This window comes from Chenopodium quinoa, unplaced genomic scaffold (genome assembly GCF_001683475.1).
Source record: "Chenopodium quinoa cultivar QQ74 unplaced genomic scaffold, ASM168347v1, whole genome shotgun sequence".
Classification (NCBI taxonomy): domain Eukaryota; kingdom Viridiplantae; phylum Streptophyta; class Magnoliopsida; order Caryophyllales; family Amaranthaceae; genus Chenopodium; species Chenopodium quinoa.
Genome location: NW_018742556.1, coordinates 165,582 through 193,498, shown reverse-complemented (window position 1 = coordinate 193,498; position 27,917 = coordinate 165,582). Strand labels below are relative to the sequence as shown.

Below are 27,917 nucleotides of genomic sequence, written 5' to 3'. Positions count from 1 at the left end.
GACCCCTTCCTGGAGAAGGCTGTAAATCACAACGATATGAGAGAGGTTATGAATAATGTACGATTTGCAACAACGATCGTAGCTTTGCTTACGGAATGTTTTTATTTGATTCAATTATTATGTATTTGGTAGATCTAAATCTCTTTATAGATGTCGTATAACCAATTTTATTTCAAAAAAAAAAGTTAACAATTAGACTTTAAAACAAGGATTTTTGACAATTTTGACTTGTTTTTATTAAAAAATTTTGACCAAAATTCTTATTATGCACCTTGGAGCACCGTGCTATTTGTGGGTGCTAAAAAAATAAAAATTAATAATTGCATTTTGACTGTTATACTCAAATTGCAGAAAGTTAACAATAATATGTACTTGTATTTATTTTCTAAAAATAAGGCTAATTTTGCTCCAAATAAGCTATCTTCCAAACATGGCCAAAGTATACAAAGTGCTTGTGCGTTTTGATGTTCCAACAGAGTAGGGGTGTGCAAAAAAACCGTAACCGTTAATCGGTGTAACCGGCTCATTTAAACGGTTAATTTACCGAACCGTTTAAATTAAACGGTTACGGTTAACCGTACCGCTAAATATAGCGATTAACGGTTATGGTTACAAGTTTTAGTAAACGGTTAACCATCGGTTAACCGTTAAAATAAATAAATATATATTTTTTTTGAATTAGTGTACAAATCAATTTGGGGAAATTGGGTACGAATTAAAAAAACTTAGTACGAATTAAAACTTTGTAATGTATTTGGTTTATGGATTTGTAATCTTAATTAGAACATGAATTTTATTATTTATTACTTTATTTTTAAGTTTGTATTAGAGTTGGATGTTTGGAACTATTGAAAGTAATGCAGGGTTTAAAATTTATTAAACGGTTAATGGTTAACCTGTAACCGTACCGTTAAGGAACGGTTAACCGTTAAGCTGTTAACCGTTCCTTAACGGTACGGTTACGGTTTGAAATTTTAAGTAACCGACATAATGGTTAACCGTACCGTTAAGGCTAAACGGTACGGTTAACCTATTGTGCACAACCCTACAACAGAGCATATCTTAGCATGCATAAGAGATGGCTGTTAATGCATTGCTTGTTAAATCGAATGTACATGATACATGGTTTTCAAAAAAAAAAAAAAAATGTACATGATACATGAATTTTATTCATGAACTAAAAGGAGTAAAGAAGAATCAAGGGTCATTACAGTTGCATTTACAAGTTCACAATCCAAATATGGTACTAAGCCTAATGAACTTTATGGAATGCATCAAAGAATTTGCCCTTCAATATACCAAACCAATTGATCAACTTCTTATCAAATGAGGTGCTCCAACTAGCGAACTTAGCTGGGAATTGGTCCATGTATCGCATCGAGCTATAGGCGACTCCACCTAGTATGCACCCGATTGTTGGACCAACAACATAAATCCAAAGTCCTTTGTAGACGTGCATGACTACTGCTGGTCCTATACTTCTTGCAGGATTCATCGAAGCTCCTGAAATCGTCCTGCAGTGTTTATGTTTAGGTAAATTATTAGTTAAATGTATGTTTAGACACAGAATAACCTTATGAAAAACTAAGCAATTTGATAAAAACATACCCAGCAATCAAGGCATTCATTAGTACTGTCATGCCAATGGCCACCCCAGCAAACTGGTTATGCTGTAACAGCAAAATAAACAAGGGTGTCAGCAAACATTGCAATGTATACAAGAAATGGCTAGTAGGGGCTTAGGCCTCGTTTGCTAAGCTAGTTGAAGGAATTTAAAGTTCTATAAGGATTAGAAACTAACCGCTCTTTCGTCAAAGGCAGTGCCAAAAATGACAAACATGAGGATGAATGAAATAATGATCTCCATAACTACAGATTGAGCATCTGAACCAGAAGGCAGATTCCCAAAGTAAGCCTTAGGAGGTACATCAAGCAAAAGATATAAAGTGCCACTTGCAAGAAATGATCCCAATATTTGAGCACTAATATAAAAGGGAACCTACATAAAAACAGAGAAACATATAAATCAGCAATCAAGAAAATCAAATTCCTATACTTAAAATTTATCAGTGATCATTCCTAGTAAATTATCCATTGATTAGAGTGAAAATAAGATTGACCTGTTTCCAGGGAAACCCTTTGAGAAGAGCACAAGTAATGGTGACTGATGGATTAAAGTGGCATGATATATGCTCCAAAGTGTATACTACAATCATGATAATTAAGCCCCAAGTGAGACAGATTCCGGGGTATGTCACTTCGCCTTTGGTCTTTTCCACTATTATTGCTGCACATCCTGTGAATACTATGAGGTATGTTCCAATGAACTCTGCTATTAACTGCATGGCAACATAAAGCAAAATTTAGCTTCAGCATGATATAGGTGAAAATGAGCCCTTACAGTGTTGTGTACAATACAATAGGGGATATGTTCCTAACATTTTAGAGGGTAACAACTTATCAAGGGAATTTACCTTCTGCAAAGTGGTTGCTAACACAACTGGGAAGCTTGAACTAGAGGATACATTATTGGTAGGCACACCGGTGGTGGACTGATTATTATTGCTTGTGCCGCGGGCAGATCCTTCTTCCATTTTCGAGAGCTCAACATCATCCATATGGGCAACCTTTGATGACATGGTTTAATATTTACTTTCTAGTTTCTAGTTATTGTAAGGTGTTTGAAATGTAACTTATTAGAAGAAGAGATTGTACTTTTTTGTTGAAATTGAATGATGAAAAATATCATGACTTTTGTTTTATTTATACTAGTAACCAATTAACCATTATACTATATATCAACATAAGGTGAGTTTAGGAAGTAGTCTTTTGTCTTGAAAGTTGAAACCATTCTATAGATTATAAAATATGATTTGATCATCAATGGTGATGATAAATATGATAAAGGAAAACTGTGTAATGAAAAACCAGTGGTTTTGAGATTTTAATTAGACAAAAACAAGGATTAGTTGCTGTTTTGTGATACTCAGGCAAGTTGATAATATTTATATACGCAGAACTAACTTGTATATTCATTGTATATACTGCTCCACTTGGTATACATTTTTCAAATTAGTAAAATTTCTACAAGGAATTTGGGTTGATGATACATGTGGGTATACGTCAATACGTGTTTTGGTCTTTTAGCATCTTTGCGTAGAGTTTGAACAAACCATACATAATAAAAATTGCAAATTCATAAAAACTCGTTTTTGCAGTATTTGTTTTTCATTTTTAGTGCAATGTGCGCGGCAAAAGAAAATCCATAGTTTAATTGAAAGGAAAAAAAAAAGTGACAACATAATACCAACATATTTTGCAAAATTATTTTGACTACCTTGAAGTTTTGTGCGCAACTCCACAAGGACCACAACTAAAAAAAAAAAACAGGTGAGGGGAGTGAAAGAGAGCTCAAGTGGTTTGAATTTCCCTCCAAGTTTCAGGAGATCTTACGATCGATTCTCACCCCGCTCTTACACCATATATATATATATAATAATCTCAAAGTGTTTAGATGTCGATAGTAACAATTGTATAATAATATGTAATAAAGGACACACTCACACCCCAGCTATAACACGTGAAAATCTCAAGGTTGATGAAATTTATTACCTATCTTTTTTTTATATAAGTATTATATCTTATTAGAGCATACACAATGGTTGCCCAACCCCATCTTGGTTATTGATTATTTTATTATTTTATCCATCTTCCACCTCACTTATAACCACTCTTATAACCATTTAATAACCAATGTATGCCAATAGTTAACCATAATATTTTGGTTATACATTTTCTCTCTCCTACTTTTACCCAACCCCACCACACAATTTATTACTTAAATTCTATTATTATTAAATAATGCATTTGGTAATAATCATTCAAAATTAATAATTATTTATTAGCATACATTAATTAGATAAAATCTCAAAAATTTAAAAATAATGCAATTTTGATATTAATTAGTACGTAATTAGTCGTTAATTAAGACACAAACAATAATTGTAACCCTACTACATTCCACAATAATAAAAATCATACATATATATTTTATCAAATGACAAAAGTCTTTGAAAGATAATAACGAACCGCGAACAAGTACAAACACAATGATATAATATTGCGATTACACATCTATTAATGCATATTATTGTCCCTACTTTGAACACCGAATTTGAGCCACATATGTTCAACTAAGTCTTTCTTCAATGCTTTATGCATAGCTTCATCACGAACACGTGCTCTATTAGACATGTAAGTTTCCAAACTTGCAATTCGGTTGTTGCTATTTTGGAACTGAAAAGGCTCTTCATTATTTTCATTACTTGAAGACGCATTTGTAGCTTGATCATATTCATTTGGATCGTAATACGTTTTATATGTATCTCTTTCATCCTCAACAATCATATTGTGCATAATAATACACGCTATCATTATTTTTCCTAACATTGATGCGTCACGAGCTAGCGCTGGATTCCGTATTATTGCAAAACGAGCTTGTAATACTCCAAAAGCACGCTCAACGTCCTTTCGTTTAGCTTCTTGTACTTTGGCAAATAGACCTTCTTTTTCATTTTGTGGTAGTGATATTGTAGGAATGAATGCCGCCCATTTAGGATATATACCATCAGTGAGATAATATCCCATATTGTATGTGCGACCATTCACAACATAGTTAATAGAGGGTGCACAACCTTCAAAAACATCATTAAACAATGGGGATCTATCAAGAACATTAATATCATTACGACTACCTGGTGTCCCAAAAAAGGCATGCCAGATCCAAAGATCATATGATGCCACAACTTCCAAGATTAATGTGGGTTTACCTGGTCTTCCAGAAAACATACCTTTTAATCGAAGTGGACAGTTTTTCCACCTCCAATGCATACAATCAATAGAACCTAACATGCCAGGAAATCCACGACGTTCACCAATCCTTAGTAGTCTTACTAGATCTTCTTCATTGGGCTTTCGAAGGTATTCATCACTAAAGTAAGAGACTATTCCTTCCACAAAATGCTGAAGTGAATCTCTTGCAAGAGATGCACTAATCCGAATGTAGTCATCCACAGAATCAGCGGAGGTGCCATAAGCTATTAGTCTCATAGCCGCGGTGCATTTTTGTAATGCAGAGGCACCAAATCTTCCTGTAGCATCTTGTCTTTGCTGGAAGAAGGGATGACGTTCTTCTAAAGTTTGCTTAATTCGGAGAAATATATGTTTGTTCATGCGAAATCTCCGACGGAATAATTGTGGAGGGAACACAGGATGGTCGGTAAAGTAGTCATTCCATAAACGACTGTGTCCATCCTCACGATCCCTTGGAACGGGAACCCTTGGTGGCCTTGGCACTTGATTAAACATTTGATATACTTCAACTGGATTGGACATAAAAACTTCATCCATCATTCGATCGAACTGGCGATTGGCTTGCCTTCGTCTTTCATATCGTTGGGTTTGGCTATTTTCTGAATTGGAAGAGGAATTAGAAGAGTTGGAGCTATCGTCAGATGACATGTTTTTAAAACCAAATTTGATATGAGAATGGAAGGTAGAAGTATAATAGGGGGAAATGGATGGTTGTTCAAGGGAATCCCACTCTGATGTATCCATCTTATAGAACAAGTGTGTATGATATGTAGTAATTTTTTTGTCTTATATGGTAAATTTGAAGTCTTGCATGCATGCAATGATTCATAAAGTAGTTAATAATTTTTAAAAGTAATGGAGATGCATGCCTTTGCATTGTCACTATCACCTTAACATTGTTATGTACGTCAAAGCAAGTGATGCATGCTACTATTTCCTTTTCAGTGTTAAGTACATCAGTGAACAAAATTCACTATTACCTTTTCAGTGTTAAGTACATCAATGTCTAGTATTTAATATTTGCTTTTCAGTGTTGGGTACATCAAATACTTTACAGTGTAATGTAAATCAATGTACATCTTTTGCAGTGATATATCAAAGTGAATCAATAGGTTTAGTCAGATCAATAATAATTATATGTTATTATATACAAACTTTAATGTATTGAATAATATTATTAAGCTTATAATACGATTATAAGAAGAGACATGTAATTTAACTTAATTTTTTTTTATTAATAATGACATTACAATATAAAATTCATTCACATCCTCAAACAACAACTTATTAAAAATATTCAAACTACAAATCAGACCTTAAGTACATAAAAAAGAACAATAAAAAAGGAATTATTTGAAATCAACCAACATTACGACAATAATCAACCATACACTAATACATTAGTCTGAGGCGAAAAACTTCTTCAACAAAGTGCTCCTTAATTCTTGATCTTCCGAAGATAAGTTTGGCTTTGAATCGAGGTGTTTAAATAACTCCATATTAATTTTTCTTTGCTTCCTTGCTTCTTTCTCCCTTTCTAGTTGCAACCTTGTAAGTTCAACTTCATTTTCTGATTGCCTTATAAGGTTCATGTTCTGGGCAGTGTCCAACCATTGTTGCCATGCTCCACTTGGCATGTTTGGCACCTTGCTCTTTCCTTTATTTTTACTAGATTCGTTGCTAGAAGGAAAGCCTGAATACCCAATATCACCACTGGTTGGTGTTTCTGGGTTTGATGAAGAGGAGTAGTTTCCAGCTTCATTGATACGAGATCTCTTTGAGTCACTTCCTTGAGTGGATGTCTTTTCCTTGCATTTTTTGACAACATCTTCACTTGGTTTCCATGCTTCATGTTGTTTTAAGATGTCCCAAACATGCTTGTCTTGAAAGGTTTTAGAGCATAATGAAGACTTTGTTTTGTCGTTAGCATATATACTATATGCTAATTTCATAACATCTTCATCATTCATACCACTTCCCTTTTTTGATTCAGCATGAGCATGTGAGCCACAAAATTTAGAACATGAAGCATTAATCCTTCTCCAACGGTTTCTAAGTTGCTCCGTACCCCTCATTTTCAACAAATCTTCTCGTGTTACCCGATCAGTACCTTCTTCGAAACACCTTTGTTTGTATAGTCTAACATTATTATACATTTCTTCAATTTTCCTCCAAAAAACATCTCCCTTTTGGTTAGTGTTAGTTTTTTTTATTTTGACTAACCTCAAGCCAAGCCTTCACAAGAACCACTTCTTCAGCTTTTGACCAAAAAATTTTCCTTCCATCTTGATTGCCTCCTTCATTACCTCTTTCATTACCTTCGCCTTCTTCAACTTCTGGTTCATTTTCGTCATCTGATGCATTCGATGTGTATGAACAATCGAAACTCGGAAATGCACCATCACCTTGTGACATAGAAAAATGTTGAGACATGGGAAATGTTGAATCAATTTGAGAGATTTGAATATTTTCAAAAGATGGGATAACATTTGGAGAATTTGAATAATTAGGATTTTGTGGTGGTTGAAAAGGAAACGGAGTGAAAGTACTTGGATTTGAGAAATTGAGATTTTGTGAACCGTAATTCGGAAAATTTTGAAAATTTGTATCTAAATCTGAGTTGAGATCAATTGGAAGATTAGAATAGTAAGGTTGAGGATTTGGATTATTTTGGGGCTGTGATGAGTTATGAGATTTTGTGGATTTTTTTTTCTGTTAGATTTTGGAATGTTCATCTTAACACAATTTGCCAATAAGAAGAGTAATTTTCACTTAAAAAAAAGTTGTTTCAAAATACTTCAATATTGGGCTCATTTTATAGAGAAAAATAAAATAGAGCCGTTGGTGTATTTTTTTTTTCTTTTCAGAATTGTATTTTAAAAATTATGGCCGTTACAAAAATTACAACGGTTATAAATTCAGAGCAAATCTCAACCATTGATATTTGTATTACGTGTCAAAATCTTAGCCATCCATGTCAACCAAAAAGCAAAAAAAAAAATTGCATGACCATATACATAACCGGTTATTTGAATAACCTGGTTATTCAATTGATACCCCAATAATTTCTCTCTCCTCAATATTTTATTAATATTTTCATTTTCTCTCTCTTAATAACCACCCAAATAGTTAATGGCTGTGGGTACTCTTAATAACGTTGTTTCTCTTCAAAAATTGTAGTTTCTCTACACAGATCCTCACGTTTTCTGCTATCTCGTTTCAAGACGAAGATGATTTACCAATGTGAGGTTATGGATGGAGTGAAGATGAAGCTAAGTATTACACGGATTGTGTGTTGTCGCTTAGGCAAACATTGCCTCCAAATATCCAATTGTTGGCACATTGAACTTTATTAAACTTGTTAGTCAAGAGGACTAGACCTGTTTATTGGGCGGGTCGTGTCAGATTCGGTGCGGGTTGGTAATGGATTGGGTTAAAGAGGGTCACATTTCATAGGGTTAATATTGGGTCGAGCCTACAAAATATCAATTAAATTAAAGGAAATTTTCACATTTGCTACCACCTAAAACGCCTCGCTTCAGATTTGCTACCTATTTAATTTTTTTTTTCCTTTGCTACCACCTAAATCAGACTTTGTTAAAAATCACTACCACTTAACGGAATCCGTTAGGATTTCCGTTAAGTTTATCTAAAAAAAAAAAGAAAAATTAAACAGATTTTTAAAAAAATTTAACAAAATTTTAAAAAAAAAAACAGCAACCCTCTCCCCTAATCTGCCACCCTCTCCCTCCCCTAATCTGCCACCCTCCCCCCTTCCGGCGGCCGGCGCCTAAAGATTCGGCCGGCGCCGGCGACGGCGACCTCACCCCCTCCCTTTTCCCCACCCAAAATTGACAATCCTAAGCCGACACCCCCATACCCAGACCACCACCGCCACCGTAACCCCCAAAACCCATACCAACATCACCGTAACCCCCTTTCCCCTTCCCTCCACCGGAAATCGGCCCCCTTCCCCTGATTCCCCCATCGAAATCGACCCTCCTCCCCTTCCCCTACCCTTTTCGGCCATCCCTGACCCTAAACCACCACCCCAAAACCACCACAACCGAAACCCTAAAATTCGTTTAGGGTGGTTTTGGGGTGGTGGTTTAGGGTTAGGGACGGCCGAAAAGGGTAGGGGAAGGGGAGGGGATCGATTTCGGTGGGGGAATCAGGGGAGGGGGGCCGATTTCCGGTGGAGGGAAGGGGAAAGGGGGTGGTTTTCGTTCGGGGTGGGGGTCGGAGCTCAAGAACGGGAAATGGAAAGGGGGGATTGGATGCGCATAAGGTGGGGGAAAGGGAGGGGGTGGGTTGGTGCGGCGGCGCCGGCGCCGGCAGGGGGAGGGGGGAGGTGAGGGGTGGCAGTGAGGAGGAGGGGTGGCTGCAAGGTGGTTGGAGGGATGGCTAAACGGTGGAGTGGGCCCACTAACGGAAATAGTAACAGAATAGGGCATGTGGTAGTGATTTTTAACAAACTCTGTTTTAAGTGGTAGTAAAAAAAAAAAAATTTAAACAGGTAGCAAATGTGAAGCGTGGTGTTTTTAGTGGTAGCAAATGTGAAAATTTCCTAAATTAAATATTGGACACAACTATTATTAAGTATATATGATTAATATGAATACAAATTTATCTATGTAATTATTTTTACATCATCTATTTTATTTATTAATTAAATTGGAAAAACATTTTGGCCCTATATTGACTCTACTCAATAAGGGTCTTGTTCATTATAGACCATGTCCATTAAAAGCCCTCTAAGCTTAAATATGACCTTATTATTATCAGAATACCCTACCCAGTATCATCTCTCAGCTGAAAAATTAAGGGGTATGAGTGTATGATTCTTTTATGTCTTTTACATGTCCCTGTAGACCAAAAGAATATTCTAAACCATCAATATAAATTACGAAGTATATAATTATGTATACTCGGCTACAATACATATTTAGAAACACAAGAACAATAGTCTTGACGTTTCTTCATTTTGCTCTATCAATGAAGAAGCAATAAGATTAAATAAACAAAGCAAAACAAGATAGAAGTTTCCTTTTCAAGGAAGGTGTTGAAGATTTATCCAACCATTATTGAGTGAATAGACTAGTTTTTTTAAAAAAAAAAAATAAATAAAAAATAAAAACCAGGCTAGTTTATTGTAAATCACAGGTCATTTAAGACTAAAGAATATTCTAAAGACATTGCAACATAAGTCAAGACATCTAAGTTGTACCATACTTGGAGAGTTTATATTAATCAAAGATACAAGTATGAATTAAAGACAAATTAGTATGGTGGCCCTTGATTATATTGGCCTACTTTTTTGGCATTGACCATTGTTGACCTGCTTTAGCCTGGCTAATGGCTATTCTGACCCGCTAAAGGCAGCTTGCTTATGACCCGACATACTATTGACCCGATAACTATGTCTACCAACGAGAGTGTTAAGTTCACATATACTAGTCAAAGATATTTGCAAGTAATACATATAGTCGCCTTGAGCCCACTTGTTCACTCCACTTCCACGCTCCACCTTGTGTCATTGAAGCTAAATCAATTATTTCCCTGCTCTCTGTCATCTATGTTACCAATGAGCTGAAAAATAATCTAAAGATAATGGAAGCTCTTTATATTGAAGCAGCAAAGGCAATAACTAAGCTGGTGATTACGCGTCCTGTAGAGCAGGCAAAGCTAGCTTGGGGAATCAAGCAGCAGTTACAGAAGCTTAAAGATGAATTCACATACATCCAAGCTTTTCTTCAAGACAATGAGAGGTTGAATCAAAGACATAGAGGAGATAGCCAAATTGTGAATGCTTGGCTCAGGAAAGTCATGAATATTGCTTACCTAGCTGATGATGTAATGGATGATTATGTCTATGAAATCCTCCGCCGGAGATCAATTTCATGGGAATTAAAGTACAGCAACAACAATTTTAAATCAGGAAGGAAGCTATTAGCTCTCATAAAGCTCAAGAAGCGATCATTCAAGAAGAAGTGTCACAACTACTCAACTCTCTCTGATTCTAATCCTTTAGCCTTCCGCTTTAGAATGTCTAGCAAGGTCAAGAGTGTTCTTAGGTCCTTTGATGACTTATACAAGGATGCTAAAAGACTCGGTATTAGGCCAGCAGAGATAGCAGATGATGATCTACGAGGAGCTAGCTACAAAGGGATAATGAAGAGAAACACTGACAACAGCTTGGATGAAGTTCGAGAATTAGCAGTTGCACATAGGCTAGAATTTGTAGGGAGGCAACATGATCTAAAGGAGCTCACAGATGTTCTTTGTGATCATAGCAACAACGACGATGTCTTGACCATAGCCATTGTTGGTATGGGAGGTACTGATATTCGACATCTTAAACTTGTGTTTTTCTTTTCTCCCCTGATTTTCTTACTCCTACATATGATCATCCATCTTATAAAACTTGTAAATTTTCTCCTTTCCCCCAAAACCATATTTTAGGTGCTATCTGGTAACAATTTTGAATTTTCAATCTAAATTCTAATTCCAACGTTTTCAAAGTTAATCGTCAAAGTAAAATCAATCAATCAATCAAAGTCTTAATCCCATAAATGAGGATCACCAAAGTTAATTAAAAAATAAAATAAAAATAAAAATAAAAAAAACCTTCAAAGTTGTGTAGTCTTTAGGGGAACCATCAGTTCATACAGAGATCATGATTCTTCTTATCATTGCTAAATTTATCAAATCTTATCTCTTAACTAAGACTATTATAATTAACTTAACATAAGAATAGAACACTATAAAAATGATGTCAAACAAATTCTAGTTACCCACAAATTTCAAAACACATAACAGTTAAACTTTTCAGTTGTCATGATTTTTAAATAATGTATAAACAGGCAGACCATAAGACATCATATCTTGGAATTACAGGTCTAGGAAAAACAACATTGGCAAGACAATTGTATGAAAACGAAGCAGTTGCCGAGCACTTTACAGAAAGATTTTGGATCTGCATATCTGATACCTTCAATGTGAAGAGGGTATTGTGTGTGATGTTCGAAAAGCTTACAGGAGGGAAATGTCAGCTGTCAAATACAGAAGACATTATAGAAAGGGTTCAACAGCTTGTCAGAGGTAGACGATACTTACTTGTGCTTGATGATGTATGGGATCAAAATCAAACCAAATGGAATTCTTTCAAGAACTCCTTGCGAAGAATAGGAGGTACCACAGGAAGCATGATTATAGTTACAACTCGCAACAAAGACGTTGCAAAAACAGCAGAGAGCCAACATATTCACCAGCTAACAGGATTATCTGATGATGAAAGCTGGGCCTTCTTTGTGCAGAAGGCTTTCCCAAAAGGAATACCAACATCTCACCCAGGACTTGAGGAAATTGGGAGAAAGATTGTGAAAAAATGCAAGGGATTACCATTAGCAATTGATGTGATAGGAGGCTTATTACGAATGAAGGAAGATCCAAGTGAGTGGAGATCTATTGAGAAGAGCACAATGTGGAGTCTTCCAGAAGAGAACAATAATATTCTACCTTCCTTAATGTTGAGTTTTAATAACTTGCCATCTACCTCTTTAAAACAATGTTTTGCTTACTGTGCAATATTTCCAAAGGAAGTCCTCATTGACCAAGAAGATTTAATCAATCTCTGGAATGCTCAGGGTTTCCTTCATTGTCAATCAGAAGGAGGAAATTTGACACCCGAGGAACTTGGAAGAAAATATGTTGATATATTGTTAAGCAGTTCACTTATACAAGCAGCAACACGGTGTTCTATAGATGGTGATGTAACACAATATCGTATGCATTACTTGGTGCATGATATGGCTCTTTACATCTCTAGACACGATTGGGTGATCTGGAAGGGGGTAGACACGGTTGGTAATCCTTCTAGTGGTCGGCATCTAGCCATATTTCCTGAAGATAATGACATAGCCTCAGAATCTCCAGTAGAAGATATGATATGGTTAAGGGACTTACGGACACTACATTCTACTATTAGGTTGCCCATGGATCTATTGGCACATGCCAAACACTTGCGTGTCCTAAAATTAGCTGCAACTGGTCTAAAGAAAGTACCTCCGGCAATTGGCAGGCTCAGTCATTTAAGATACGTAGACCTATCACATAATTCAATAGTTATGCTTCCAGAATCAATTACAAGCCTCTACCATCTGCAAACATTCAGGCTTTTCAGTTACAAGCTCAGGGAATTACCTCAAAAGTTGTATAGGTTAGTCAACTTAAGACACCTAGATCTTACATCACGTTCATGGTGCCTACCTAGAGGGATTGAACGGTTAAGTGCACTCCAGACTCTACCGATGCTAGAGTTGAATGAAGGCTTCGGATGGGAAATTGGTGAATTGGGAGTTTTAAATGACATTCATGGCCTCTTATCTATCTCTGGACTTGAACATGTGAAGAGTAAGGGAGAAGCTGAAAAGGCGGGCATACACAAAAAAAAGGGCATTTCAGAGCTGCAACTAATTTGGGGATGGGGAAGGGCAAGCAATCACTTAGAAGTATTAGATGCTCTCCAGCCGCCTCCAAATTTAAAACTGCTCATGATAACAGGTTATGATGGTCCAAATTTTCCTTCATGGATGAGGAGTATGATGACTTTTGGTGAGGCTGGTACTTCAAGACCATTTTCTAATCTAGTGCATATTGAGTTATTATATTGCAGAAGCTGTCAGCAACTCCCTGCGCTTGGGCAACTACCATGCCTAAGGGATCTGTCTATGTACTCTTTATGGTCTATCACGTCTATTGGGGATGAATTTTATCATTCTAGTAATGATATTGAGGAGCTAGCACCAATTGTATTTCCAGCCTTGAAAAAGCTAAATATACTTTGCTTTGAAAACTTAACGAAATGGAATCCCCCACCAAGTGGTGTGCTGGGAATAGAGACTAGTCTAGTACCACTAGCTACATCAGCCTTTCCCTTGCTTGAAATGCTAAGGATTGAGCTATGTGACAAACTGGTCCAAACTCCTACCAGCTTCCCTTCCCTCAGGCATTTGCAGGTTGACAATAGTCTTAGAGGCCAAGCATTGTACAATGTTATAAGTGAAAGTAGTAGTGCACTTACCTCAGTCAATATCAATGAGGCGCCAGAGCTATCCAGACTTCCTGATCAGCTGATTGATTGCACCAGCCTTGAAGAATTGGTTTTACGTTGTTGTTCTGATCTACAATCTTTGCCCATTGGACTAGGAACCCGGCTTACTTCCCTACTTCGTTTGTCCATTGTTGAGTGTCCAGAACTGAGAGAGATCCCGGCCAGCATGGGGGATTGCTCCTCTTTGAAGAAGTTACACATACGCGATTGTCATAATTTAGAAGATATACCAGATTTTAGCCAGTTGATTCATATTGAGGAAATAGAGATAAATGGATGCAAAAAGTTGGCTTGCCTGCCAAACGGGCTTCAAGTCCTTCCCTACCTCAGCTCTTTATCCATTGGAGGGTTTCAGTCCCTGGAAATTGAATCGACAAAATCAACTCAACTTCTGTTCCCAGCACTCAAACTGTTGAGGATTATGAATGATGAGTGTGTAGAGCAAGTACCAGAATGGATTGGGAATCTCTCATTACTGCAGAAATTGGAGCTGAAGTGTTGCGAGAATTTGATTCGTTTACCTTCACATGATGTCATCCAGCGAATGACCAGACTGACAGCACTTGTTATAAAATCATGCCCACTTTTACAGGAAAGATGTGCAAAGGAGGACGGTCCTGAGTGGGGAAAAATCTCTCACATTCGCTTCATTCAAGTCAATTCACAGACAGTCCAAGAAATATCTGCATAAGCTTGATACTCCTTGAGTCCTCCTGGTAAAAGCTTTTTACAATTTAACTCTGTCATTAGATCAAACTGCAAGAAACGTAAAAACAATAAGTTATACCATAAAAAATATTCAAGACTAGTGATTTTCTTAGAAAAAAAATTAAAATTGCTACATAAGAATTAAGAAGTATCAATCAACAGTTCAACACAATATTAGACCAAAATTTTGAAATAAAGTTAATTTAGGGCGGTGTTCTAAGATCAAACAACCTTTTACTTTAGGTTGGATATGATCATTTAACTATAAATAGAGCCATACACCTTGTCATGTACCATCCTGATTTATGTTCTTCAGAAATCTTTCAATAATATAACTTAAACAAGGGATATCAGATCAACACTTCACTGATAAAATATTGTTCACTGTTCACAGAGATCAGAAATCAGACATGGTATCTGAATTTAGATCATTCTCACAAACACGCAGGCTCGCAGCAGCTTTTGATGTAAGTAATATGCTTCATGATTTCCCTATATATGTGCAAACTTATTTCATGATAGATTAGATACCAAAATCAAAGTGTTGATCATTTGCATACTATATGTATGAATGATCCTACTTGATCAACAAGTCCAGCATTGCTCAACAAATATTTTTCCTGTGTGCTACTACAGACTAGCATGAAGACAGTTTGGAGATTGTACTTGCAGAACAAAAACCCTCTTTTTTTTTATCTTTTTGTTCTCTTTTTTTTTTTTTTTTTTTTTTTTTTTGCAGTAGTGGAATAAGAAAGGTTATCATTCATTGGATATGATGTGATTCATATGAACAAGATTGTTATGTCAGACAAACAAGTGAACAGCAATTACCATTTTTTCACAATCACCATCAATATGTTATACTTATCACTAAAAATCCACAAGCTTAGCTAGTGATTGATAGTCTAAATATCATAATATAAATTGAGTAACACAACATCAAAAAAAAGAAGCTCAAAAATACCAATATGAAGAGATTCATCAGACTTGAGAATGTAAGAAGATAGCTAGTTGAAATTAGTAAAATAAGCATAAAAATAATGTCTCATTCCTAAATTAATCTGTCCCTAAAACAGAATGGATATATAACACCATCTTAGATTTATAGGATATGCAATAAGACATTAATCTGCACTGATTCATTGTCTGCTGCAACTTATGAATTTCGTGACCTGTTGGTATAACACTAACTCAATTCCTCCTCCGTGTACAACAATGACAGTAATGTATAGTAGCAGCAATAGTTAACAAAAATGTTTTCTCTAATCTTGGGAAGCAACATACTCCATATATGTATAAAGGATGAATATAATAAGATGGCACAAAACCACAAAAGTTAGCATATACTCTAATAAGCCATCTCATGTTTCATTTAGGACGTGCTTCATTATTGGTAATGATTTTTTTAAAGTAGCGGTTAACATTTTAACCAAGTCAAAATGCGACTAAAGTTGGAAAGTAATGTTTTGAATAATGTAGTGGTTTAGGGAAGCTGTGAGACTTTGACGTAACTATTTTTAACCATATAATTAAAAATCTAAAGCTAGTTTTATTGTGAGCCCATAAATAAACAATTAATCACTACTTGCTTATTGTTCAAAAAAAAAAAAAAATCACTACTTGTTCCGTCCCTCAATTAGACGTCTACTTTTCTTTATCATGTGAGTAATAAACGCTAGATATAGACATCTAATAAAGGGACAAAGGAAGTACTTGTTAGTGGAACAATTTTTCGCTATTAGCCTATTAACAACTAATTTTTGTCAAACATACCTGAGGGTCATTCATTGCATAAAGATCACTCATAAAAGTCACATCATTTCAAGTCATATCCCTATTGCATTAAAACAAATAAGCACTGTAAACCCTAAAAATCTGACTTCAGTAAATAATAAAAATAAAAACAGCACAAAAAAAATCCCCCTTTCAAAAACCTAAATTCCCAAAATATAGAAAATGATGTAATTAGCTGCAATTGATGATATCGATGGTAAAATCACAATTGATTTCGTTAGTATTAAAGCTAAATAACAAACATTATGAAATTATATCGTTTGGTTACAATATACAAACATTCATCACAAAAACGGAGTACTAGATAATTATGTCCAAAAAACCCTATTTAAATTTGAAATAACACAAATTCATAATAACAAAGAAATTCAGAAAATTCAGAATTTCCATTAACAAAAAAGAGTGAATTTACCGCTTAATTTCTGATGATAAACTCCAGAATTCTTCATGTTGCTCAGCAATTCTGCAATGTCGAGTTGTTTTCTTCGATTCACGCGGGAAATGGAAGAGAGATATGGGCCGAGTTTTATTAAAGCCCAGATCGATATTCTGGGCATTTGATATAAAGCCCAAAAGTCGGTTTGTTCCAACCAATTAGTCTAAGGTGCACTGAAAATTTTTACCTACAACCCCCTTTAGTCAATGCTGCCTACTCCCCCCAATTATACTACATCGTTTTACCTGTTTATGCTTTTCTAGTTTTTTTTTTTTTTTTTTTAAATTTATTTATATCTTATCTCTCAAGTCATTTACATATATGATTCAAAACCTATTTTTCTGTTTTTTTGCTTTTTTATTTTTTTTGGCATTTTCTCTCTCTTCTTCAACATTATTTCTCTTTCAATCACTTTTTTTCCTCTTATTTATGGATGAATCATTGATTGGAGCTGTTGATTGTGATAATGAAGTGCTACATTCTTCGATTGTCGAATTTGATCGTGATTGTGAAGTTATTTTGTCTCTGATTGGAGTTGTTCAATTTGATCAATTTTGCCTTTGATTTCGATTAATGCTTGCTGGTCAATTGTTTGATTCAATTTTGTTAGTTGTTTTATTTTAAATTATTTGTTGATTTTATTCGATTTTTCTAGTTTTTTTAAATCAATTTAGCCTATGTTTTAGTTCAATTTGGTTTGGTGTTATAATTCAAGTGAATTGAAGTTTATTTTAATAAATTTTGTCTCTTATTTCGATTCGTATGATTTATGATTCAAGTTTGTTTGCTGTTTTTAGTTTAATGATTGTTGATTGTGACTTGTTCTCTGTGAGTGATTAGATTTTTTTATATACGTTTTCGTGGGTTTTTTTTAGTAGTTTTACAATTTTGATCAATTTCATAATTCTAAATGATCATTATGATTCAAACTAATGTTTTGTTATAGATGTTTTAATTATATTTTAAATGTTTAGTACTTTATTTTATTTTATTATTTTGATCAAATTGATGATGCTAAATGATCATTTATATATGTACTGTTTTGTATTTGTACATATCTGTCATTGATTATGTTCATTTTTAAAACTTATACAGCGGGTGCTAGTGATGAAATTTTGTATGAAGAAGCAACTAAATCAGAGTTACTTTTTACATATTTTAATTATGAACAAGAAATTTATGGCAGGTATAATGAATATGTTTTTAAGAAAGAATTTAGTATTGTCCAAGTGCGTGCTCCAAGAAAAGGCCAAGTTCATTCAAGTGCTCCAAGTGATGTTCAAGTTTCTTTAAGGGTGCCAAGAGAAAAGGTTCAATTACGTCCAAGTGTTTCAAGAAATTTTCAAGTTCCTTCAAGTGTTCCAAGAGATGTTCAAAGTGTTCAACGTGGTAGCTAATCAACATATTTCTTCTAAGTATGATAGGTTGTTAGCTTTTTCTTTTTTACACTAATGTAGCGAATAGGTTGACAAATAATAATAAGTAAGAATTTGGATTGAAACAACATATATTTGTTCCAGCTTATTTTTTTTTTATTTTTCTGATAAGTGATATGTAACTGAACATGTTTTGTTTTGACACTGAACATTTGCCTTTTTGGTTACGAACATTTTATTGTATTTCGTTATAAATGTTACGTAATTGAACATATAACTTCTTGATAATGAACATTTTATTGTATTTCGTTAATTTCTTGATATATATATATATGTGTATAAGTATATAACAAGCACTAATGAATTAAAAAAAATATGAATATTAATGTACTTGATCATTTAGAAATCCAAATGATCAAATAACCGACAGAATAATATTTGTAGTAATATAAGCTTCCATAAATCTTCTTGCTCCTTTTCTATTGCCTCTAGCTTCTGTTTAATCCAAATAGCATCAGTTGAGCAATGTATTGTATTCTCAGCTTCTTGATTTGGTGTATCTTTAAGTCAAACAAATTACAATGTCAATGTGTGTATTCATTGTTATGAAAATGAACATTATGCTATATGTCAAATTAACTTACTTGTGGTTCAACATGCTTTTATCAAAATATGATTCCTACATATTACTATGTTGTTCATTTTTATCTTTCAATATAATTGATGGCATTATCTCCTTATAAATTTAGGCTTATAGTTTTCATCTCTAAATTATTGCAACGTGTGTTTCACTCTATATAGAACATAACTACAATATATATTGTGTTTGTAAATCAATATATATGCATAAACATTATATTGATATTACAAATTTAATAAATGTTCAATTGCAAAACAAAAATGTACATTTTATTTTATATAAATGAACAAATTATCACAAATAACATAAGCATATATATATCACAAATAATGTAAGTGACAATATGTGATTTATTTTTTAACATATTTTAAAATAGAATCATATTTTAAAATAGAATCATCAAAGGTTTATGATGAATGAGCAATATGTAATTTATTTTTGAACATTTTTAAACATGTGAATGAACATGCATTAACATATCTGTGAATAATATACACATATCCAAATGAACATCTATGTATCAAATTCGAATAAGCATCTATCAATATTTGAGCGAAAATGTATGTAGTATAACATTCAAATGATGCTCATGAGCATATAATTTAATATGAAGTTAAACATGTATTAGTATAATCTATGTGGATATTTTCAATATGAGAATGAAAATGTACGTAATTACATTCAAATAAACATATGTTTAAATACCAATAAACATTTATTAATATGTAAAGATCATGAACAAAATTAGAGTAATATTCTCTCAAGAATTCAAGAATGGACCCTAGTAGATGTAAGGTAAGAATATAAATGATCATATACTAGTATCATAATGAACATCTATCAAATTGAAAATGAACATTTACTGGAAATGAACATTTGTTTAGTAATCGTCTTCTCCGACGGAACCTTCGAAGTATTCTTCTCTGTTTCGTTTTTACTAATTAAAAATACCACCAAATATAGTAGATTTTAGTCTATTTTGCACAAAAATAAGTGTAATTATAGTAGAGTTTGTTTTAGAATATCAAAACGCAAAAAAAAAAAAAAAAAAAAAAAAAAAAATCTAGGGTTTACATTCAAAATTCTACTTAAATGAACAAATTCTTACTCTTCTTTTTCGGAATTTAGTTGCAATTGACGAACTTCATCTCGAATGTCAGACATTTTTAGATGTTTTGATGCAATTTGCAGTAATTTTGAAGATTTTTTTCTTGAATTGTAGCGATTTTGAGTATTTGAAGAGAGAGAATATGGTGTTGAAGAGAAATGGAGAATTAACTGCAAGTTCTAACTAGTGCGGTTAGTGGGATGCAGTTAGTGGGGTGTGGTTAGTGGGGGTAAGGGTTTTACAGTAATTTTAGGGGGGGGGGGGGAGTAGGTATTAATGGCTAAAGGAGGGTGTAGTGAATAGGAATTAAAGGTGCACCCTTGTGCACCTTAAATAGGTGTAACAACGTAGCCCAAAATCCTAATTACACACAACCCAATTAAAAAAAGCCCTAAAACTAAAAAACACGGAAACTGCAATGCACTCACCCACACCCAATACATCCACCCACACCCAATAAATATAACGTCATTTCCAAACTCAAAAATCTTCTTCTTCTATATGATTTTCTCTCTCCTCTTTTTCACTTTCTCTCTCCTCTATTTCATTCTTTCACTAAAAAATTGCAAAAACGTCAATGGACATTAGGAAAGAGATGCAAAATAAAAAGGATCCTCCCCAAAAAGGCAATTTTATATAAATTTCACTTAATTTTGTTTGAATTTATATGATTATCACTTAATTTTGTTTGAATATTGTTCGAAATTTATTATTGGAATTGTCAAAAAAATTAGTGAAATCAAACGGATATTTTATGTTCACATTTCGAAATGCATATGTTTATATTTTGAATTCTTATGTTCATATTTTGAATCCGTTTGTAAACTTTTTGAAATGCTTATATTCACTTTCTAAATTCATATGTTCATATTTTTTTATGTATGTGTTCACCTTCTGAAATGCTTAATTATGTACATACGCATTCAAAAATGAACCAATGCATATGCTCATATTTTGAATTCATGTGTTCATATTTTTAATACTTATGAATTATGATGCATATGTTTCATAATCATATTATTTTTATTTGTTCAATTTTTTATGTTCATAATAAAGTGCCTTAAATTCATAATAATATTTTATATGTTCATAATGTAAATATTCATAGTAAATATTTGTTGTTTTCATTAAGTCTATTTATGCATATCTTCTCTCTCTTAAATGCATATGATCATATTTTTTAAGCATATGTTCATCTTTTTATTTGTTATATTCACTTTAAGGAAACCAATGCTTACGTTCATATTTTGAATTGTTATGTTTACTTTCTTAAATGCATATGTTCATATGTTTTATGCTTATGTTCACTTTCTAAAAAGCTAATGTTCACATTTAAGGGAACCTATGCATATATTCATATTTTGCATGATTATGTTCATTGATAAAAAAAATGCAGAAAATCAAAAGAAATTCATACACAAATGAAATTGATCGAAGGCCAAAAAAAAAAAAATCAATTCATATGAATTCAAAAAATCAAATAAACAACCAATTCCATATTGTAAGTAACATATTCAATCGTTAAATCGAAAAAACGAGAAAAATAGGGAAAAAAAAAGAAAAAGAAAAAGGAATTAAAGAAGGAAAGAGAAAAAATAGAGTATAATTTGTGAATTCAAAGATCCATATATACCTTAATCAATCAAAATTAAAGCACAAAATCAAAATTCACACAAAAATTCATACTTAATTACTACTTTCATGTTGTAAGAAACAAATTCAATAAAAAAAGTGTAAAAAAGGGGGAAAATTAAAAAAACAGAGGAGAGAGAAAATAAAAAATGAAGGAGAAAAATAAAGGAGAAGAAACCTAATGTTCACTTTCTGAAAAGTTAATATTCATATTGTGTTGTTGTTACACCTATTTCTAGGTGCATGAGTGTGCACCTAAGAATATGTGTGTTCCAACTTTGGGCATATTGTCATTGACTGAACTAAATATTTTATTAAAGAAGAAAATTAAGAATTAAAATGAAAATAAGCTGAAGAGAACATACACTTACTTTTAAAAGGTTGAAGTTTGGGAACGGATGGTGTATATCAAAATCAACCTCCCGCATCTAAAATATATTTATCTTATAATATATTTTTAATACTTTTTCTATATAATCATTTGGTACGGGTACAGTCTAGTTTGAATAATTATCAGGCAGTTTACAATTTTTATATCCCCAATCCTTGTTTTAGTTTTTGTATTAGTATGGTTAAGAGAGTTAAACATTCTCTTTGTCATCTTGAGCCATTTGAAAACTATCCTAAAGCTAAGGAATAGAACAAAAGTAATTAAAAAGAATAATAATATATATTTTAGAAAATTAATTAAGAAGATAAAAAAGAAGGGAAAATGCAAGTTAATTTGCCAGATAAATGATTTTTTTTTGTTAATCTGATGGCATTTTTGTAAATATATTGAAAAAACAGGGTTATTTATTCAGTACTTTTGGTGAGTTGTTCAGTTACTGTTTGCTTTTTGTTTTTACTGTTTGGTGAAGAAATTACACATGTACCCCTCAACTAGCACATAAGAAGACGCATATACCCCTCCACTGCTTACTTGAAAAGACAATTATACTAAATATCCCTCAAAAAAGAATAATATTTTACGATTTAAATTATGAGTTGACCGACTGAAGTTTCCCTTTATAACCAAATTTATCTAATAGGTACATATATAAACAACTACCGTAGTCATAATTAAAACAAATTGTGTCCGTGAAAAAAAAAAAACAACAAAAATAAATTGCGAGTTGCGATTTCATAAGTTTTAGAATTTGATTATCGAAGTTGTTAATGAAAATGGAGGAAGATATGCGTGCTTTGTGTGATATGGTGCCAATGGATGACTTAAATGGAGTGGTGATACAATCATTTACTCAAGATCAATTGTATGATGGAATTGGAAGTCATCAAAGAAATCTTCGCCGCCATCTTCTTGCATTGACGCCGCCAACAAGTCTTTAAAGGTTACTTTCGAAGAAAATAGCCGAAGGTTGTGTTCTTTCACCAAAAAATAAAAATGAATCTATCATTATCCAAACTAATTACATTTATTCTCTCTAGTTTTTTCACGCTAATTCAAACCAAACCTTGCTATAAATTAAAAAAAAAAATAACAAAATCCACCACTTTTTCTTAACACCCTAAGATAAAAAATAAAAAATAAAATACTACTTTCGGTCCAAATTACTCGCAACTTTGAAATATTTTATATCTCACAAATAATACCCCAAAATTGCGAGTAATTTAGACCGGAGGTAATAAAATAAAATGAACAAAATTCCAGAAAAATTACAACCAAAAGGCTTCAAACCTTTGACATGGTCCTAAGAAAAGACGAACTTTTGGTTAACTCCCTAAGAGGTTTGTCCGTGAACCTAATAAGATTATAAGTCAATCCTCCGACAATAGTCCCAATTGGTGGTCCTATTATGTATACCCAAAGCCCTTTGAAGTTTTGCTTCATAAATGCAGGTTCAATACTCCGTGCTGGATTAATTGATGCACCCGAAATCGGCCTGTAACATTAGTACTCATATATTTTAGTAACATGACAATGTTGTACATCAATGTAACGCGGTGTTGTACGTGAAAACTTACCCCGCAACAAAAACATTCAACATTATAGTCATTCCAACCGCGATTCCAGCCAATTCTCCTATCTACAACGCAAAAGGTTTTGTAATCTTAGAAAAAAAAAATGGTGAAACAAAGCAAATAATGTTAAATTAGCGCGATTTGATTACTCACAGCTCTAGAATCTGTTGCTACTCCAGAAATGACGAACATCAACAAGAAAGAAATGATGATTTCTATTCCTAGGGATTGACCATTTGAGCCTGCAGGAATGGTGCCAAAGTACGCATTTGGTGTAACATCGAATAGGACGCATAATGTACCACTAGCCAACATTGAACCCAAAATTTGTGCAATTATGTAAAGCGGTACCTACAACAAACATTAATCAAGGCCCTCATGATATAACGAAGCCAAATATGAAAGTGAACACCACATTACTCCACAATGTTCCTACCCCTCCGAATCACTAATTATAAAAGGTTGTCACGTTATCTAGACATGTTATTGATCTCGTAGTTTTAAGTTGAATATAATGTCAACTTAAAAAGAAAAAATTGGGTGGATGAAGTTAGATGCTAACCTCCTTATAAGGGAAGAGGCGACAAATGGCAAAAGTAAGAGTAACCGCAGGGTTAAAGTGGGCACCCGAAATATGACCAACAGAGTAAACCATAACCATAACAATGAGACCCCATGTCACACATATTCCAGGAAATGTGACTTTGTCATCGTACAAATTGTTCACCACCACAGCGCCACAACCCGCAAATATTACAAAGTATGTACCAATTGCTTCAGCCATCATCTGTAATAGCCAAAACCAGCCCAACAGAGAAAAATAAAGCATGTTCTAAGTTAATCAAATATTAATTTAACAATACATCTGTTGTATACCAGACTCGCAACACAGTTAGTTATAAGACATATTGATTCGTCAATGATCTTCTAATCTATTTCAATCAATAGGGACTTATAAACCTATAACCTATTGATTAATGTCAAATTACTATGCAAATATACCAATTGGATGTTGGTATAGTGGTGATTGGGACTACACTTGGTAGGGCGGACATGTATTCGATCCCTCGCAACAACAATTGGGAGGGGACTTGAAAACTAACCACCCAAAAGTGATCCTTGAATTCGGATTAGTCTAAAAGGTGAACTGAGTGTAACACCAACAAACATTACTATGCAAATATGATAATTAATTGACTAACCTTTTGCGCGAGACAAACCACGTATGGAGATGAACAAAAATAACGAAACTTATTAGAGGGATTTCTATTGCCTTCTTCAACAATTTCATTTGTCTTAGACGACATTATTTTTTTTGTGAAATCAAAATTTTATTTTTTAAGGGAAGATCAAAATATTAATTACTAGTATAAAATATAGGGATGAATGATAATATGAGATGAAGTATCTCCTTTTTATACCAAGAAATTGTTATTTCCTTTTTAATGAAATCACTAAGTAAGGGGAAGAAATGGAAACAAATCGGATAATAGAGTAAGGTAGATAATTTTCAAAAAGAAAGGGAAAAATTAGATTTGAGAAGATTAATCCTAGTCATTGTTTGTTTAAGAGAAAGTTTTTACCGTACGAGTAGGGAGTAAAGTAATTACTTCTTCTAAATTTCCCATAACTACCAGATTATTCGGATACATATTAACGGCCTTTATCCAAATTGGTTTAATTATGTAATCTAATCCTACCCATTAATTTAATTTAATTACCGTTTTTTTTCTTTTAATTTCCAACTGCATGAGGGATTGAGAAGTGTCAAACCTTTTTACCTTTTATTTATTACTTTGTTAAAATAATCCTAGAATGTATCTACAATGACGGAATAAAAAAGTGATATATAATTAAAATTCATTCGACCTAGCTGATGGAGGACGTAGCTCCTTTCAATTAATTATTGATGATATTTTAGTTATGTGTGCTTATTTTGAGTCTGTCGTATGGTCTTTTGTTAAACGTAGTGGTAATCGGGTTGCTCATTATTTGGCTCATTTCCAGCCATGGGATTTGGGGCAAAGGTTGTGGGTGGATAATTTACCAACTGATGTTATTTCTTATGCTTTGAAAGATATAGAAAATAAGTCCTCTGTTGGGAGGTTTCTTCAAAAAAAAAAAAAATTCATTCGACCTAAGTCACCTAACCAAATAAGTTCAAGTATTTAGGGCATGTTCATATTTATTGAACTGAGCTGAACTGAACTGATTGGAGCTGAACTAAACTGAATTGATTGGAACTGAGCTGAACTGAACTAAGCTAAAATGAATATTTTATGAGAGAGGGAAATTAAGAGCTGAATAGAACTGAACTGAACTGAACTGAACTGAAAATAAGTAAATATGAACATGCCCTTATTCACAATTTTTACTTAAATTTAACTTAGTTATTTGAATTTTTAATTGAATTTATTAGGTTTTACTATGTATTATTTGTACTGGTTAACCATTATCAAAATTCAAAACTAGAGTTTTCTAAACTTATCTTGTCAAAATTTAAGAAACTTGAAATAAAATTTAAGAAACTTCAAATAAAAAAAAGTAGATCTTGCTAATGAACATTTTCGAGGTGTTAGATAAGCAATAAAATAAGTGGTATAAACTATGGAGTATTAATTTAGAAATGCATTTCAAAATCACGCATCAATCGGTGCAATTAATGTTCATTTTAATTTAATATCTCTACTTTAATTATTTTTTATTTTTTTTGAGGAAAGCTCTACTTTAGTTATCTTATCTAATCCCTTCAAGACATTGGATAGCTTTTTCCAAAAAAAAATACTACATATTACAATTGTAAGTTAATAAATTGCCACTTTGTTGGTACGTGATCAGCCGTAGGCCCATAATGATTGGGCTTATAAAGTTATAAAATCTACAGATTATTATGGAGTACTGTCTTTCAAATCAGGCTGATTCATATTTTGAACAAATCCATAAAAAAAATGCAGCAAAAACAACCGTGTAAGTATGCAGTGTGCTACGGTCTACGGATATTGTCTGTTGAGTAGTTGAGTTAGTCCTTTTGTCAATCATCAATTTAGAAGACAAAATGCCGCTTATGAACTAGAGAGGGATAATACCATGGTGGTCCATACAACAACATGCTAACACCTTCCTCTACTTGAAACAAGACATCCATGAAGTTTGGGAGATCTTATTACTTATCACTTCATTTATTTGGTCTTGTTTAGTATCAACAACTCAACATGGTCCCTCCCATTAATCCAAATTAGGACGGTATAGTGTCTAACCAACACCCTGAAATATATAGTTTCTTCCTTTAGGTATGTTATTCACTTGAGTTGCTAAGCGCGTGAGCATACATATGTTTAGGGTCAGTTCTTTTCAGCTTAATTTCAATTCAATTCAGTTTCATTCCTAATTTTCTTTTATCATAAACAATTCATTTCAGCTCTAATAAGTTCAGTTCAGTTTAGTTCATAATACTATGTGTGCATATCTACATCGGCACATGCGTGACACACACTAAAACACTCGTTATATCTTTGCATGTCATTTACCAATTAACGGGACATTTAAATGCACCTTTCTTTAGAAAACTATTATATTATACAAGAATCATAACATTGTGGGGGAGCAATCAAACAAAGCACAAAAGTGAGTACTATTTTCACTTTCTTTTTACGGAAAAGCAACATGAATTGACATGGTTAGAGCAACCACTAATCTTTCTTGGAAAATGATACTTCTATATATGTAATGTAATGACCCAAGACAACAGCCAAGTTCCCCAATTTAATAAAGAAAAACGCACAATTTGTAAGAGGACAAAAATAATTGAAGAGAAAAAGAATGGACAATAATAGAAAATAAGCTATTAAGTATAAAGTATGATGTATGATGTTAGTCAAATTTATGCTACCTCTTTTCTCTTGGGTGGGGTTTTGCATATTCCTCCAAAAAATGTGCATCAAATACAAGATCTTTCATTGCCGACAATATACAAGGATTTCTTAATTTCAAATCTAATCTATAACCTCACATCATCAGCAATGCAAATCCAGCAAGTTCATATCTCTATATCGGGGTTTTATGAAGTTATAATACGGAGTAATGCAGCAATAATTACGTGATCTGGAACTACCCCGTCATCTGTGGTACCAGAAGGTAATAACATATTGACTGCGTAAACCACATCCGTAGGTGAGAGTAGCCTTGAAACTGCGGCTACCATGTAACTGTCATTTAGAGTTCTGTTTAGGAGCCCAGGATGTCAACATTCACAAATATCAGCACTAAAAAATGGGAGA

At 33.4% G+C, this 27,917-nt stretch overlaps 4 protein-coding genes across 5 annotated transcripts; 1 reads left to right on the top strand and 3 right to left on the bottom strand.

The window, feature by feature from the left end:
• Positions 1-1,011: 1,011 nt before the first annotated feature.
• Positions 1,012-2,345, bottom strand: LOC110720328 (probable aquaporin NIP-type). The gene is made up of 4 exons (XM_021899336.1): positions 2,121-2,345; positions 1,802-1,999; positions 1,609-1,670; positions 1,012-1,514 (listed from the first exon to the last, which is right to left on the bottom strand). The coding sequence occupies exons 1-4, from the start codon at positions 2,343-2,345 to the stop codon at positions 1,253-1,255; spliced, it is 747 nt and encodes a 248-aa protein (XP_021755028.1). The 3' UTR covers positions 1,012-1,252.
• Positions 2,346-4,137: 1,792 nt separating this feature from the next.
• Positions 4,138-5,616, bottom strand: LOC110720296. The gene has a single exon (XM_021899298.1). It carries the CDS (start codon positions 5,614-5,616, stop codon positions 4,138-4,140), a length of 1,479 nt encoding a protein of 492 aa, XP_021754990.1.
• Positions 5,617-9,368: 3,752 nt separating this feature from the next.
• LOC110720326 (putative disease resistance protein RGA3) lies at positions 9,369-15,519 on the top strand. Of its 2 annotated transcripts, XR_002511310.1 has the most exons (4): positions 9,369-11,209; positions 11,770-14,700; positions 15,087-15,159; positions 15,329-15,519. XR_002511310.1 is itself a non-coding variant. In XM_021899333.1 (3 exons), exons 1-2 carry the CDS (start codon positions 10,483-10,485, stop codon positions 14,673-14,675), a joined length of 3,633 nt encoding a protein of 1,210 aa, XP_021755025.1. In that variant the 5' UTR covers positions 9,369-10,482; the 3' UTR covers positions 14,676-14,700; positions 15,087-15,519. The 2 variants fall into 2 exon arrangements, 1 of the variants encoding a protein (XP_021755025.1); XM_021899333.1 differs by having other exon boundaries at positions 15,087-15,519.
• A 6,887-nt stretch (positions 15,520-22,406) lies between these two features.
• LOC110720278 (probable aquaporin NIP-type) lies at positions 22,407-25,237 on the bottom strand. The gene is made up of 5 exons (XM_021899279.1): positions 24,843-25,237; positions 24,203-24,427; positions 23,794-23,991; positions 23,644-23,705; positions 22,407-23,561 (listed from the first exon to the last, which is right to left on the bottom strand). Exons 1-5 carry the CDS (start codon positions 24,945-24,947, stop codon positions 23,351-23,353), a joined length of 801 nt encoding a protein of 266 aa, XP_021754971.1. The 5' UTR covers positions 24,948-25,237; the 3' UTR covers positions 22,407-23,350.
• Positions 25,238-27,917: the final 2,680 nt, after the last annotated feature.

Bases quoted from the DNA above. Each gene is read 5' to 3' on its own strand.
- LOC110720328 (XM_021899336.1), bottom strand. From the start codon at position 2,345: ATGCAGTTAATAGCAGAGTTCATTGGAACATACCTCATAGTATTCACA. The intron at 2,000-2,120 runs GTCAATCTTATT...GTTTTTATGTAG, and splicing joins AAGGGTTTCCCTGGAAACAG to GTTCCCTTTTATATTAGTGC. The intron at 1,671-1,801 runs GTTAGTTTCTAA...TTGCTGTTACAG, and splicing joins CTGCCTTTGACGAAAGAGCG to CATAACCAGTTTGCTGGGGT.
- LOC110720296 (XM_021899298.1), bottom strand. From the start codon at position 5,616: ATGGATACATCAGAGTGGGATTCCCTTGAACAACCATCCATTTCCCCC.
- LOC110720326 (XM_021899333.1), top strand. From the start codon at position 10,483: ATGGAAGCTCTTTATATTGAAGCAGCAAAGGCAATAACTAAGCTGGTG. The intron at 11,210-11,769 runs GTACTGATATTC...TTGGAATTACAG, and splicing joins AGCCATTGTTGGTATGGGAG to GTCTAGGAAAAACAACATTG.
- LOC110720278 (XM_021899279.1), bottom strand. From the start codon at position 24,947: ATGTCGTCTAAGACAAATGAAATTGTTGAAGAAGGCAATAGAAATCCC. The intron at 24,428-24,842 runs GTTAGTCAATTA...TGGCTATTACAG, and splicing joins TGGTTTGTCTCGCGCAAAAG to ATGATGGCTGAAGCAATTGG. The intron at 23,562-23,643 runs GTAAGTTTTCAC...CTAATGTTACAG, and splicing joins TTGAATGTTTTTGTTGCGGG to GCCGATTTCGGGTGCATCAA.